The following is a 16,537-nucleotide window of genomic DNA, read 5'->3' as shown; positions in this document are numbered from 1 at the left end:
CATCAATTCACCGGTTCATTAGGTAGCAAGCCCATATTTCCAATTTCATATCTATTGCTTGCTTTCTTAGGGTTTTGTATCTCTAGATGTATATTTAAATTATTCATATATATCTGATCTATTCTAACGTGCAGTGAGTCGGTGTTGTTGAGGTCTCATTGGCAGTTGTTAGTCAACTCGGGGCCAAGCTCGCGAGTATGGATCAAGGACAAGCCTCGAGAGTGTCAGTGACAGTTGTTTCTTGTCTGACGCAGTAGATCGTTCCAGATGGCTCATGTCAAGAATGCCGAAGGTGGTCCAAGTGATGAGGATCTGAGGCCTCCGCCTCGCTTGCTTACTGATGGGAAAGGCAAGGTGATGAAGAAGTTTGCAACAAAAAAAGGAAGTATGCGGATGCTGACACAGAGAGAGCAGTAGTAGTTGCAGCCACCGTAGACCGTGCAGAGAGAGGAGGTGCTAGGAGTGGAGTACAGATTGCAGATCAGCTTTCACTAGCACAGAGGGTAGCTATTGAGCAGGTTGAGTGTCATCATGGTAGTCCAACTAGGACTGTCATGCTTGAGGGATGCCATGTTGCTTTGGAGGAGCCTCATCCTTAGGGGGGGCACAACTAGCCGAGCAGACTCAGGAGGGAGAGCAGGCCGAGGAGACAGAGCCGGCATCTCAGCCACAACTTTACCGCTCTAGTCGTACCTGTACTCAGGTGACACTAAGGCTAGAGACACAATAGAGGGGTTCTCGTCCGCCTCCTAGACCACAGGGTCCACCTCTAGTGACTCATCTGAATTTGAGGGCCACCATGGCCAAGCAGGTGTAGCAGCTCAGATTTGTGTAGTTTAAGGAGTGGTTCCTGCCTAAGAGGGATGAGCGTGCTTCAGAGGGCTTCTACACACCACTGCAGGAGTATTTTCATAATGCATATCTTAACAGTGGGCAACATTCAGGTCTTAGAGGGTTTGTTCTATTGAGGCCATTGTAGCAGCAGCTGGAGAGCAAATTCGCCTTTACCTATCTTACTTGCTAGGGCTAATAGACTTACTCGGACAGATAGGCAGATATGTTCCATCTTGGGTTCGTGAGTTCTATATTACACTTTGGATTGACCCACAGCATAGATTCATTCACTTTGCATTCAGAGGTAGAGATTACAGGTTGATGAGCTTTAGGGTCAGGGAGATTCTCAGGCTTCAGGAGCAACCCATTTGGCTACATGAGGTTTGCTATGATCAGACAACACCTCCTAGACGCCCTCACGGTAGTCTTGTGCCTCCTACTGATTTGGTCCGCCATTGCTTCACAGAGCCTTTCAGCGAGGGGTCGAGCAGGACACCTAGGGACCTTACTCCTATAGCCAGACTACTTGATGCTATCATGAGGAGGACCCTGCCCCCGAGGATGGGATATCGCGAGGGCTTGACTCACATTCAGTTATGGCTCCTGAACTCTCTGATGCAGAAGACTATGTTTGATATTTGAGATCTTATTCTATCAGAGATGGAGGACACTCTTGCATAGGGGTTCAGAGGTCATAGGCAGCTGCCATATGCTCACTAGATTACATTCTTGATTCATAGGACAGTTATAGTGAGGCCTCGTGAGATGCTGGCAAAGTATAGTGGTGCTACTACAGAGTTCCCTACATATAACATGACTCAGATGCTCCACCATAGTGTAGTGAGGACACCTAGCTAGCTGCGCTGTCGTCCTGAGGTGCTAGAGACTGCATCCCAGTAGGATGATACCATTAGGGGCATTATAGCTATAGAGGAGGAGCAGTTAGATGCTCAGCAGGAGGGGATGGTCGAGAGCGACCCCAGTGACAGTTCAGATGATGACTATCAGGATATCCCTCAGATGCCTCCTCGACAACAAGACCATGAAGCTGGTAAAATTGTAGAAAAATCATAAAATAGCAAATGAACTTATTTTGGAATCCTTGTGAGTATTTCTATGCGGTAGAGTCATAATATGAGATGTGTTAGTAGAAAGTTTTTGCTGTTTTTATTTATTCTTGTAAAGTGCTTTTAAAATGCTTTTTAAGTTGGAACGATGCATATCTTGAGTTATAGAAGTCCAAAAATGATAATTCCAGTTGTGTTAATCTTGTGGTGATATGATCTAGCTAATAAAAAATAGTAAACATGCTAATTGTGTGCTATTTTATAATGTTATGACTTAATCTTGTTAAATAGGCAATTTTAGCTTGTTTTGCTTGTTATTCTCATACCTGAAGTTGTATTGCTTCAAATGGCATGAAATTTTAGTTGTAGGATATCTATGTGATTCATGAGCTCTGGTTAAAATTTCATGTTTTTTGTGCATGTATTACTGAGTTATTAATTTATCTTGCTAGGTGCTTGATACATAGTTGTAAATGCTTGATAAATATCATAAAGGTGTAAAAATGGAAAATGTTGTTCCATTGCCTTTGCATGGTGTGGTGGTAACCTAAGCAAACCTAATTTGGTCATGTGTTTATAGAAAATGTGGAGGTTTAGATTTGTCTTGCTCTCACATGCTTATTTGCAATTAAAACTTGTTTTGCATGTAATAATCAATTTATAAAACTTGAGCATATAAAATTTGTACAGTAGCCATGCTTTGTTATCATATCTCTCTCATAAAAACCTAGGCTCCAAATTAGAATGTTTGCAACATCACCTTTTTATTAGTTGCATGTTAATTAAATTTGAAGGAGCATGTGCATTTCTTATTTGATGTTTATACATGGTTCTTGTGATGCTAATTGAAAGCATCTAGGCCCCTAGTTGGGTTTTGGTGATTAATGATAATATGAGATTACTGTGACTAACGTGTGTTTTTGCAGATGCAATTAAGTTAGGTCATGGTAATGGCAATTGATTGGCAATCATGGTTGTCATGCCCCTACGATCGAAATCATTTCGGTTTTCAAAGTGATGAGGACATCGCCAAGATGGAGTCGAGGACGACTCCATTTCGAGAAGGGGAGGATGATGAGGACATCGCCACGCTGGACACACCGACGCCATGGTCTTCCCCAAGTTGCAATTCGTTCCCAACTCAGCTGCCATGTCACCCTCGGATTGAGCAGACACGGCGTCACTGTTTCGGTCATAACTTTCTCATACGACATCAAAATGGGCCGTTCTTGGATGCGTTGGAAAGGGGACGACGATGACGTCGTTTTGGATCTGGTCCCAGCTCCAGAAGGTCCGTGGATCATTCTGTGTGACCACGGCAAGGTGCTGCGTCACCTATTTGGGCCAACTTGGCCATGTATCGTGTCGGGCCTTAAGCCCAAGTTGTGGGCGCCCAACCCCTGGCCGTCCCCAACCCTAGGTCGAGTCTTAGACTATAAACATAGCCGCCGCCGCTGCTACACAATTGGGTTTTGTTTAGAGTTTAGTTTTCCATCGAGAAACTGAATCATTCATTATAACTGTGGTGACAAATCCTTTTATAGTGATCCAGGGCCCCCGTTCTTAATCTCCTCCACTGTGTCGATTAGTCCTTTGGAATCGAGTTCTTGAATCCTCTATTGATATTCGCGTCATTCATATTTGCAATTTCAAATTGCGTGTTTTACCTTCTTGCTTATGCTCTTCGATTCGCTTGCAGGAAAAGCCTTCTTGGCGAGGTCAATCAAGTTGTGCTTGGTTGATAACCAACGGAGCAGTGGTGTAACGGTCGCAGGGTTCGAATCACGTCTGATTTGAAGCCAGATCACCAACGTCGAGATCTCCACAAAATCGAACTTACCGGTTACCTCTTGGAAGATCGGGCCTATACTCATCACAAAGGATGGATGACAAGGTTAAGGATGGACTAGTTCTAAGTATCATTTGATGTTGAAGAGACACATAGAGTAGTTTAGGACTTTGTTTTTCCTTTGGCCATACTATTAATGGGGGTATGGATGGGTAGCTTGACCTAGGTGAGTTTAGTGGGTTAGGTGTGGTGCACACTTGTCAAATCTAGCACTAGGTAGCTCCTAAATAGCCCTTAGATCAATTGGAGCGAACTTCATTCACATATGATTGTGAGTTGGAAGTGAATGGAGGGTCAAATGTTGACCGAATGCTGGTTCCGGTGTGACCGGACGCTGGCACAGTGTCCAGTTAGTTCATTTGATCAAGGTGAAGTCGTCTGGATGTGACCAGACGCTGAGTGAAATGTGACCAGACGTTGGGTGCCAGAGTCCGATCAACTCTAGTAAGGTTCCAGAGAGGAAGAATTCTAATTGGACTCATCCGGTCAGTGCTGACCAGACGCTGGTCAGGTTTCGGCTACTGGCCAAAGGCTGAGTAGCAAAGTGATCGGACACATCTGGACAGTGCTGACCGGACGCTGGTCAGAGTCTGGTCACAACTTAACTACTTGGTTGTGGGGAGAACTGACCGGAGCATCCGGTCACTTTGACCGGAGCGTCCGGTCACGCCACAGTGGCACATAACAGTTTGTTTTGAATGAGGGGTTATAAATACTTCCTCTATTCACTCAAGGGATCACTTTTGCTCATTCCAACAACTGAGAAACACCGTTGAGAGTGCCAAGAAGAGCAAGGTCATAGTGAGGTGATTGAGATTTGAGAATCCAAGAGAGAGGCCTTATTAGTGAAAGCAAGAGTAGCAAAGTGTGCATCCACCCTTCTCATTAGGCTTGTTATGGTTAAGTGAGAGTTCATGCTTGTTACTCTTGGTGATCGCCATCACCTAGATGGCTTAGTGGTGATTGTGAGCTTGGTGATTATCCGGTGGAGCTTGTGGATGACCCAACTCAAGTTATGAGCGGTTGTGGGTGATTCACCGCGACGTGTCGAAGAATCAACCTAGAGAGCACTTGATCCTTGCACGGATCAAGGGGGAGCTACACCCTTGCGTGGGTGCTCCAACGAGGACTAGTGGGGAGTGGCGACTCTCCGATACCTCGGCAAAACATCACGACGTTCCTCCTTCTCTCTTTACTTTAAGCATTTGCTTTGAGCAATTCAATTCTTGTCTTTACATTCATAGAATTACCATGCTAGAGTAGGATTGGAACATAGGTTGCTAAACTTTTGTGCGTTAGAACAATAGGAAGTGAGCTAACCGTAGGGTTTAATTATTGCAAAGAATTTTAGAATTAGCCCAATTCACCCCCCCCCTCTTGGGCATCTTTATCCTTTCACTAATGTCATGTGTTGGTTTGATATGAGGTTGTATGGGTTCCTAATGATGGCTTAGAGCTATGTGTTGGATGTGCTTTTATGTTACCTTGTTATAGAATCAAGTGAAAATCCATTTTGCTTATGTGCTGAAAATGGCTGCATGTATAGTTTCTGTGGTGGTGATATTTTAGTGATGCAAATGATGTTTTATGTAGATATGTTGAATACAAAAGTTGTATATAATTTCCTTATATTTCTTGTACTAAAATTTCATGATTTTAGGCCTACTGGTTTAGGAGTTATAGATTTTACAAGTTTGCTGTCAGTTTTTGCATGTCCTCTGAACAGATCTAAATGATTGTATTGTTTGACTTATTTAAACATGGAATCATGTATTGGTGATAATAGGAGAGTTGTATTTCTTTTCCTAAGCTTTCTAAAATGTCTAAGATCACTGCTTTTGGTGGTCTAGAACTCTAGTTATTGCTATTCAGAGTGGAATGGCATGTTCTGTCCAAATCTGGACAGAGATGTTTTCATTGGATTGTTTAACCTTGTTAGATGTAGAATCATCTTAATATGATAATAATAAAGTTATATATAACTTAATAATATTTCCATAAAGTTAAGAATCATGTTTATTGAATGTCTAAAACTCCAGTTCTGCATCTCTAAAGTTACTGTTAGTTTTCTGTCCTTGTCTATGCAGACCTGCAATATTAGCATATTTGATCATGTTAACCTGTGAATTAGCTTTTGGTATGAATAAAAAAGTTGTAGACAATTTCATTGGCTTTCCATAAAGTGCAAGATCACTTTTATTGAATGCTTGTAACTCCGGTTATGGCTACAACGAGTGACTATGGTGCTGCTATCCAGATTTCTGTATATGGGCTAGGTGATTGCTTTAGCCTACTCTTGTTTGGCTAAATTAATTAGTTAGTTCTTGATTGATAAATGTTTGCAATAGCTGAACTTAAGTTAATGGGTATGCCATGCTTGATATGCTGGCTATATCCAGTTGTTATGCTTGGTTGATGTTTAGTTAAATAACTCTAAGTGCAGATGACTTGAGGTGTAACCTTATACTTGTCTTGAATGCTTTTATATGATGCATCTCGTGTTACCATTCTTTGCATTCATACACTTGCATTGTTGCATCTAATCTAGGTACACTAGATGCACAACGTGTGGACATGAAGCATGTGATAATGGAGTCGAACCAGAAGACGGTATTGGTGGACCTATCCCGAAGATGGAAGGACCCCTGGAGTGCATGCCTAGAGTGGAAGATGTTCCCAAGACGGTGCAAGCTAACTGAACTAACTTTATGTTGGATCCTAGGCAAGCCCCAGAGTATTCTAAGCCTCCTATGTTTTTACAAATATCACTTGCATCCTTTATGTTTGATGCATTAGGTTATAGGAGTTGATTGGAAACACTTGATGCATATAACTTCCTTGTCCAGATATATATACCTTTAACCCTGTATAGGTATAGGATCGAATATATGTTTAGCAATGCTTAGACCAGTAGAAGTCAGGTGATTTCCTATCACCTGTGAGATATAGGTGGAAACTAGAGCACAGTTGGCTATATTTGCTATCGTGGAACAGAACCATGGGTTAATATAACTGGAGGCTGGGCAGAGTCTATGTGTAGGTTGACTCATATGATTCTATCTATGATGATTAAGGACTACATCATTGGAGGCCCTCTTGTCATTTTGAATGCATGCCTCTCACTTAGCTGGCTGGATAACTCGTTCCAACCGTGAAGCTGAGTAGCTCAACTCAGGCCGGGCCTCGTTCTATCAAAGTGCACACTCTGGATGGTAGTAAGGATGCACGGGGAGCCAGACATGAGCTCAAGGGTAGGGTAGTCCTAATCATCTTGGTAGCTAGCTATCCCTGGTTGTGCAGCACTGATCGAACCCACGTAATGTATACCTAAGTTGTACCAATGGTGACCTAAGACTACCTTGGCGTAGGTATGTCTAGGTTTGTGTTAGAAATAAATTCCCAGCTTGTTGCAATCAATTTGAATAGCCATCTCCCCCAGATAGTGAGAAACTTGATGGAGTTTCTTCATCATAGTAATTGGATTATGGAATATTATGGTTCTGATGAATATGAAAATCTTACACCGGCTATGGTTACTGTTGTTATGCTACTAAATGATATACCACATATTTGGCACAAGTTAGTTGCTAATCTAGAGATGAATAACTATAATTAACTTGATGATCGAATTATAAAATGTATAGCTTAATTAGTGGCTTTTTATGCAAAATGGTGTCAAGCTAGCTCCACTTATATAGCCTTGCATGATCCTTGGTGTCACTTTATTTTTGGTTTATGATGGGTAAGTCTAGCTGAGTACCTTCTTGTACTCAGGGTTTATCCCACCATGTTGTAGGTGAAGTTCTCGGCCTACTAAAGATGGTGGCTAACCGCTGGTGGGCTCGGTGACTCTATATAGTGTTCTTATCTATATACTTTTGTCAGAGGATGTCACGTATGCTAGCAATGTATTTGGAACTTATATTATTGTAATCAGTTGAAAGCTATGTTGTTTTCACTAATCGGTTTTGGAACCCAAACTTGTATTATTATTTGTGAACACATTATAAACATTATTTCTACTGTAACTCTGAATATATGATGTGTATTTGCTTAATCGTGCAATCTTGGTTGTGATGTGGATTTATCGAGGTCCTTCGTGACACTCGGTGGACTACCGGGTTTATATAAGTGAAAGTATGTGCACGTCAACATGTTAAACAGGGACAACCATACTTGATCTTGTATAAATTGGGCGGTTCTGTCACACTAGCTCTCAAAACTAGCTACACTAAAGAGCTTAGCTACAATAGGAAAGTAAATACAAGAGAGGTAGTGATATTTATATCGCTGTGGCAAGAGATGATCAATCAATCACAGCGAACACCAATGAAATCCTCGGAGACAAGATGACACAATGATTTTTCATCGAGGCTCACTTACTTGCCGACAAGCTAGTCCTTGTTGTGGTGATTCACTCACTTGGAGGTTCACACGCTAATAGGCATCACACGCCTAATCTACAATCAGGTGCCGCACAACCAACACAAGATGAGGATCCACAAGCCAAGAGCAATTCACTTGAGTACCTTTTGGCTCTCCGCCAAGGAAAGGTCAAGAACCCCTCACAATCACCACGATCAGAGTCAGAGACAAGCACCTTCCTCCCCTCGATGATCCTCGCTACACCAAGCCATCTAGGTGGCGGCAACCACCAAGAGTAATAAGTGAATCCCACGGCAAAACACAATCACCAAGTGCCTCTAGATGCAATCACTCAAAGCAATGCACTTGGATGCTCTCCAATCTCACTAGATGATGAATCAATCAAGTAGAAGGAGTTAGAGATGAGTAGCTCAGCTCTAAGGGATGAAAAGTTTGTCAAAGTGCCAAGAGAGGGTGCCCAAGGCCGGCCCTTTCACTTAAATAGACACCCCCAAGAGCTTGTGACCATTAGGCCACTTAAGTGACCATTAGACCCATAGCCATAGGCCGTTGGACCATCTAATGCTCGGTTTGATGCCCTATCGCATCCACTCCTAAGCTACCACGCATCTTGTTTGAATGAAATTGACCATTGTCGCCAATGGTCGCCTGCCATGCACTGATCAACACCCTTGGGCCTAGCTGTCGAACCCATCGTTGGACCCTCTACAAGGTGAGTACGACATGGTCAGTAAGGTCCAAAGAGGGTAAAAACCCTTGGACTTTGGTCTGACACCCATCGTTGGATGTAGCCCCTAGTCCAACATCGCCATGGGTCCTAAATGCGTGCGCCTCACCAAACACCACACTTGAGGAACAGTGTGCATGACCTATCCGACGCCTCCTTTCAACAGGGTCTGACACCTGTCAAAACTACACCGAGAGGTTCTAGAGCCATCGAATCAAGTCCAAGCCCTGGCCATCGGACCCAAGTAGGTCTGGCGCTCTCCCACGAATGCTCATAGGCCACCATGTTAGTACCCTAGCTAGGGTTAGCCGTCGAACCCGAGGAATAGCCGGTCCGATGCTCCGAGAAGCAGGGTCCGATGCCCCTGACTTCACTCTTTTCAAGCGCAACAACTTCACCCTTGTGCAAGTGTGCCAACTCCAGGTATTCCAAGACTTGTGTACATGAGTTAGCAACATTCAAAGCTAATTCCCAAGGGTTGTTAGCTCTCACTAGAATCTAAATGCATATGCAATGAGTTAGAACATCTAGTGGCACCTTGATAACCACATTTCACATCGAATTTCATCCCTCTTAATAGTATGGCTATCTATCCTAAATGTGAGCACACCCATTAGGTATCTTGATCACCAAAACAAAATGGCCCTATGGATATCACCCTTGTCTTGAGCCCATTTTGTTTTTCTCTTTCTGCTTTTCCAAGTCTGGGCACTTGAACATCACATGGCTATCACCATCATCATGATCTTCACCATTTGCTCCACCACTTGAAATGTGTTATCCTATCTCATGATCACTTAGAGCAAAGGATTAGCACTTAGGGTTTCATCAATTCACCAAAACCAAACTAGAGCTTTCAATCTCCCCTTTTTGGTAATTGATGACAACCCCTTTCACAAAGATATGAATTAAAATCATTTTGAATCCATGCTGCTTGCCCAAGCATTTTTACCATGTGTAAAGGATTTGGACAAGTTTCATGAACCCAAATTGATAGCATTAGCTCCCCCTACATATGTGCTAAGAGTTTGGATTGAAGCTTGCACATATGCATAGATTAGAGTTGTGGGAGAGTAATGTCTACCAAATGATGCTAAGGTGTAAGAGATGGACCTTTGAAGCGTGATACCAATTGGAGTGCACCAATAATACCATCCTTAGCACCATGGTTAGTTAGATACCACTTGGAATCACTTGCAAAACACAAACACTAGATACCTCGTGAGATCAACATTATATGCAAGGCTCTAGTACCACTTGAAAAACAAAAACAAGGCATATCTAACTATCCTATGCATGTTAGTTTCTCATTTTATCGTTCAAGTTTACAACTAGCATACACCACACAAGCATGTATAATAAATTTAAACTTCTCAAATGCAAGCAAGCATATGTAAATGCACATTCAAATGCATCAACCAAGTCCATGAGCTTGCTCCCCCTACTTGTGTGCCCAAATTTTAGTTGATCCCCTTACTTTCATATTTCTCCCACTAAGTCAAAGTTGTCCCCTTTGTCATCTTTTCCCTATCTTTGTGCACTAATTTCTCCCCTTTGTCATCAATGACCACAAAGGTTCAATTTTAGATAGGTTAAGATTATCAATGCCAATCAATAGAGTGAGGATCATTTTCCCAAATTTGGTCCAATCTAGAACACTTGCCAAAGATATTTAACTCGGTTTGATCCAAGGACAAGCTTCTTCACACCTTGTTTCAAGGGTTATCTTGACCATGTTGAGTTAAACACATATAGTTTGTTTTCTAGATCAAACACTAGGTTCACAAGCCCACAAACATGTCATATGCTACCACTAGATCATATCAAGCACTGAAGCAATAGTGGTACCATACAAGCATCAAATTAATTTGATTTCCATGAATGAGCCTATTAAATGTAAGTAATGACTAGATGCACTAAACAAGTCCTTAGCAAAGAATGTATGCATGCCAATCAACTTTTACCTTGGATTGCTCGAAGGAGAGGCATGTCATATTAGTAGGGGGTGCATCAACACATATTTGAGAAATCCAATATGTTCAACTCATTCCTTAGCTTGCAAAACCTCTTCTCATCAAGTGGTTTGGTGAATATATTGGCAAGTTGATCTTTAGTGCCCACACTCTCAATGCAAATGTGTCATTTTTGTTGATAATCTCCAATCAAATGGTGGTGGACATCAATGTGCTTTGTTCTTGCATGTTGAATCAGGTTATTGGTGAGCTTGATAGCACTCTCATTGTCACATAGCAATGGCACTTTCTTGAACTAGATTCCAAAGTCATTCAATGTGGCCTTCATCCAAAGAATTTGTGCACAATAACTACCGATGGATATGTATTCGGCTTCGGCGGTTGATAATACAACACCATTTTGCTTCTTTGATGACCATGAAACAAGTGATCTACCCAATAGTTGAAAAGTGCCCGATGTGCTCTTCCTTTCAACCTTGCATCCCGCATAATCTGAGTTGGAATAACCAACTAACTCAAACTTTGCACCTTTGGGATACCACAAACCAATATTTTGTGTATGCTTCAAGTACCTCAATATTCTCTTTGTTGCCTTCAAATGACTTTCTCTCGGTGAGGCTTAGAATCTAGCATACATGCGTACACTGAACATGACATCTGGCCTTGATGCAGTCACATAGAGTAGGCTTCCAATCATATTGAGCAATACAACTTTTGATCCACCATGTTTCCACTTGCATCACTATCGAAATTGTCATTTGGTCCCATTGGTGTACTAATTGGCTTTGCTTCATTCATGCCAAACTTCTTGAGCATGTCTTTGATGTACTTGTCTTGACTCACAAATATACCATTCTTCATTTGCTTGATTTGAAGACCAAGGAAGTAACTCAACTCTCCAACCATGGACATCTCAAACTCATTAGCCATCATCTTCCCAAACTCTTCACAAAAGTCTTGATTGGTTGATCCAAATATGATATCATCAACATAGATTTGCAACACAAACAAGTCCTTGCCAATCTTCTTAATGAAAGAGTGGTGTCAATCTTACCCATAATGAACCCTTTAGAGAGTAGGAAGTCCCTCAACCTCTCATACCATGCTCTAGGTGCTTGCGTCAAACCATACAATGCCTTCTTTAGCTTGTACACATGGTTGGGCTTCTTGTCATCTTCAAAACCAAGAGGTTGCTCAACATATACTTCTTCATTGATGTAGACAATGAGAAATGCACTCTTGACATCCATTTGATAGAGCTTGATGTTGTGGGCACAAGCATAGGCTAACAAAATCCTAATTGCTTCCAATCTAGCAACCAGGGCATATGTTTCTCCAAAGTCAAGACCTTCTACTTGAGTATAACCTTGTGATACCAATCTTGCTTTGTTCCTTACTACTATCCCATCTTGATCTTGCTTGTTTTTAAAGACCTATTTGGTTCCAATCACATTGTGTCCCTTTGGTCTCTCAACTAACTCCTATACTTGATTTCTTATGAAGTTGTTCAATTCTTCGTGCATTGCATTCACCCAATCAACATCTCTCAATGCTTCTTTTATCTTCTTTGGTTCAATGAATGATACAAATGAGAAATGCTCAGAAAATGAAGCCAATCTTGATCTTGTTTGTACGCCTCTAGAAATATCTCCAATTATAGTGTCCAATGGATGATCTCTTGCAATATTGGTTGGTTGGAGTATTGGAACATTGCTTGCACTTGCTTGATCATTTGATTGAGATGATGAACTAGCCACTTGATCTTGCACATTGTCATGAGAGCCACTTGTACTTGCTTCATTTGTGTCATCTTGCATATTTGAGTTAGAGAGCACTTGCACTTGATCATCTTCTTCATCTATCACTTGTCTAGGCCTCAATTCACCAACATCCATATTTTTCATCACATTTGAGAGTTGAATGCCTCTAACATCATCAATATTCTCATTCTCATCTTGGGAACCCTTAGTTTCATCAAATTCAACATCATGAACTTCCTCAAGAGTACCACTTGCCAAATTCCAAACTCTATAAGCTTTGCTAGTGGTTGAGTAGCCAAGCAAGAATCCTTCATCACATTTCTTGTCAAACTTGCTCAATCTAGTGCCTTTCTTCAATATGTAACATTTGCAACCAAAACCCAAAAGTATGCAATATTGGGCTTTCTACCATTCAAGAGCTCATAAGGTGTCTTCTCTTTCAATGGGTGACAATATAAGCGGTTGCTACAATAGCAAGCCGTGTTGATTGCTTTGGCCCAAAAGGATTGACTCACATTGTACTCACTAAGCATAGACCTTGCCATGTCAATAAGTGTTCTATTCTTTCTCTCAACAAGGCCATTTGATTATGGAGTGTACCTGGCCAAGAATTGATGTCTAATTCCAAAATCATTACATAACTCATCAATTCTAGTGTTATTGAACTCACTACCATTGTCACTTCAAACTCTCTTGATGGTTGTTTCAAACTCATTGTGTATTCCCTTGACAAATGATTTGAATGTTGCAAACACATCACTCTTGTCCACTAGAAAGAATGCCCAAGTGTATCTAGTATAAATATCTATTATCACAAAGCCATATTTGTTTCCACCGATGCTAGTGTATTGTATTGGTCTAAACAAGTCCATATGCAATAACTCAAATGCCTTGTTGGTGCTCATTATGCTTTTCTTAAGATGGGTATTTTCAACTTGTTTGCTGGCTTGACAAGAGCTACAAAGCTTATCCTTCTCAAACACAACATCTTTCAAGCCTCTAACCAAGTCATGCTTAACAATTCTATTCAATTGTTTCATCCTAACATGACCAATCTTTCTATGCCATAACCAACCCATGCTAGACTTAGTGAACAAGCATGTTGACAATTGAGCTTCACTAGCACTGAAATCAACCAAATATAGATTCTCATATCTAAATCCTTTGAAGATCAAGTTAGAGCCATCTAGACTTATGATCTCTACATCATCTACTCCAAATATGCACTTAAATCCAAAATCACACAATTGAGCCACGGATAGTAAATTGAAGTTCAAGCTCTCTACTAGCAACACATTGGACATGCTCAAGTCATTGGATATTACAATCTTACCAAGCCCTTTGACTTTGCCTTTGCCATTGTCACCAAATGTGATACTATCATAACCATTGCTATCATTGTTGTTGATTGAGTTGAACATTCTTACATCACCAGTCATGTGTTGAGTGCACCTACTATCAAGAATTCAATGCCTTCCTCCAACTTTGTAATTGACCTACAAAAGAAGATCAATTCTTTTTAGGTACCCAAACTTGCTTGGGTCCTTGAAGGTTAGTCACTAAGCTCTTTGGTACCCAAATGGCCTTCTTCTTTGGGCCCAACATGGATGTACCAACAAACTTAGCCTTCACACCATTTCTTCTTTGGCACCCTTAGTAAGCAAATAACTAGAATCAAACTTGATTGAGGATACAATAGCATTCTTGTTCTTGTTCTTGCAATCATGCTCCTTGTGACCAACTTGCTTGCAACTAGTGCAAAACCGACCATTGTTCTTCACAAAACTAGTCTTATGAGGAGCAAAGGCCACCTTGTCTTTCTTGGGGGTATAGCCTAATCCCTCTTTGTAGAGAGAAGCTATTTGCCTAGGGCGCGAGTGAGCTCATTGACCTCCTTCTTGAGGGTCTCATTCTCAACCATTAGTGAGGCATCATAAGTGAAACCATCACTACTAGATGAGCTAGAAGTGGAAGTGCTATAAGAGGGGTTAGTGGAACCAACAATGATAGGCTTATAGAATGATTCTTCAATTATGTCACAAGTTAAGCCCACTTCATGTGTTACAACATGCTTCTTCTTATTTTGCTCATTAAGTAGAGAGGAATGAGCTTTTTCAAGCTTTTTGTGAGCCTTGCCAAGCACCTGATGGTCTTTCTTTAGACTCTCATTAGTAGCATTGAGCTCATCAAAGGCTTGCTTAAGGGCTTTTAGTTCCTTACGCAAGCTTTTGCATTCCCTTCTCTTAATGTCAAAATGTTCTTTAGCATCTTCTAACATGTCAAATAGTTTATCTTTAGTTGGTTCATCATCTTCATTTTCACTTTCACTTTTATCATGTTCCTCATCACACTCATCATCAGATTATACCTTAGTGGCCTTAGCCATGAAGCATGTTGATGGAGCGTCAAAGAGAGAAGGCTTCTCATTGATAGCAATGCTTGCAAGAGCCTTCTTCTTGGTGGTCTTGTCATCATCACTATCATCATCATCACTTGAGGAAGCATCACTATCCCAAGTGACCACATATGAACCACCCTTCTTCTTCTTGAAGGTGATCTTGTTCTTCTTCTCTTTCTTTTCCTTCTTATCCTTCTTCTTGCTCTTCTTGTGATCATCATTATTGTCACTATTGTATGGACATTCTGCAATGAGATTATCCTTGCTATTGCACTTGAAGCACCTTCTTGCTTCTTCCTTGTTCTTGGATGATGACTTTTTTCTTCTTGCACGATAGCCCTTCTTCACCATGAATTTGACAAACCTCTTCAAAAAGAGAGCCATCTTCTCATCATCCATTTCATCAAAGCTTGAATCATCATCTTCACTTGATGTTTCTTGCTTGGCTTTCCCCTTTGATGATGACGAGGCCTTGAATGCCACACTCTTCTTCTTCTCATCCTTTTTCTCATCTTTCTTATCCTTGTTCTTTTCTTCCTTTTCTTCATCATCTCTATATGTGTCATCGGTCATCACATCTCCCAACACTTGCTTTGGTGTCTTGGTGTCCAAACCACTCCTCACTAGAATAGTGACCAATGTACCAAATCTTGATGGTAAGCATCTCAAAAACTTGTGGGAGAAGTCATTGTCCTTTACTTCCTCACCAAGTACTTTGAGATCATTGACAAGCACTTGAAGCTTATGGAACATCTCTGGTACACTCTCATCCTCCTTCATCATGAATCTTGCAAACTTCTCCTTGAGGATGTATGCCTTGGCACCTTTCACCGCTTGAGTGCCTTCAAATGATTCCTCCAACTTCTTCCATGCCTCATGAGCCATATCAAAGTTCTTGATTTTCTTAAATGTTCTCTCGTCCAATGCATCATGAATGGCACTAAGAGCAATGCCATTATTTTGGAGTAGCACCTCTTTAGCGGCTGTGGGATTCTCCGGATCTTCTATCTCAATCTTGGTTTTCACCAACTTCCACATCTTTCTATTGATTGACTTGATATAGGTGGTCATCTTTGCCTTCCAATATGGATAATTTGAGCCATCAAATTGGGGTGGCTTCTTGGTGTTGTTGATTTGAGCCATTTTCACACCATAGGTTGTTAAGCCTCAAATCACGATGACCATAGCTCTGATACCACTTGAAAGGCCCTAATGGCTAGAGAGGGTGAATAGCCTATTAAAAAAATTCTAAAACAATACTTAAGCCAACTGGTTAGAAAATAAAATGGTGAAGCGAGTGTTGCGCTAGCCTACTAAAATTACAAGCCTCCTATCAACAATTCTAGTTGCTATGATCTCTAATTCACACAAGAGGCTAAGTCACTACTCTCTAAGTTAGTGAGCTCTCAAAGACTAACTAAATAGCATCACTAACCACTAGACAAGACACAAGCTAGCTCTCAAAACTAGTTACACTAAAGAGCTTAGCTACAATCAATGTTCACCTAAACGGTCTAAACGGCCGTGTACATGGTTTAGAAAA

General features: G+C 41.2%; 1 protein-coding gene across 1 annotated transcript; it reads right to left on the bottom strand.

The window, feature by feature from the left end:
- Positions 1 to 5,777: 5,777 nt before the first annotated feature.
- On the bottom strand, positions 5,778 to 16,065 carry LOC136469951 (uncharacterized). Its single transcript, XM_066467957.1, has 2 exons — positions 15,237 to 16,065; positions 5,778 to 5,839 (listed from the first exon to the last, which is right to left on the bottom strand). The coding sequence occupies exons 1-2, from the start codon at positions 16,063 to 16,065 to the stop codon at positions 5,778 to 5,780; spliced, it is 891 nt and encodes a 296-aa protein (XP_066324054.1).
- Between the last annotated feature and the right edge of the window lie 472 nt (positions 16,066 to 16,537).

Source organism: Miscanthus floridulus, chromosome 8 (assembly GCF_019320115.1).
Source record: "Miscanthus floridulus cultivar M001 chromosome 8, ASM1932011v1, whole genome shotgun sequence".
In the NCBI taxonomy this organism is placed as follows: domain Eukaryota; kingdom Viridiplantae; phylum Streptophyta; class Magnoliopsida; order Poales; family Poaceae; genus Miscanthus; species Miscanthus floridulus.
Note: the sequence above shows the minus strand (reverse complement) of the source record. Positions and strands in the feature narration are given on the sequence as shown.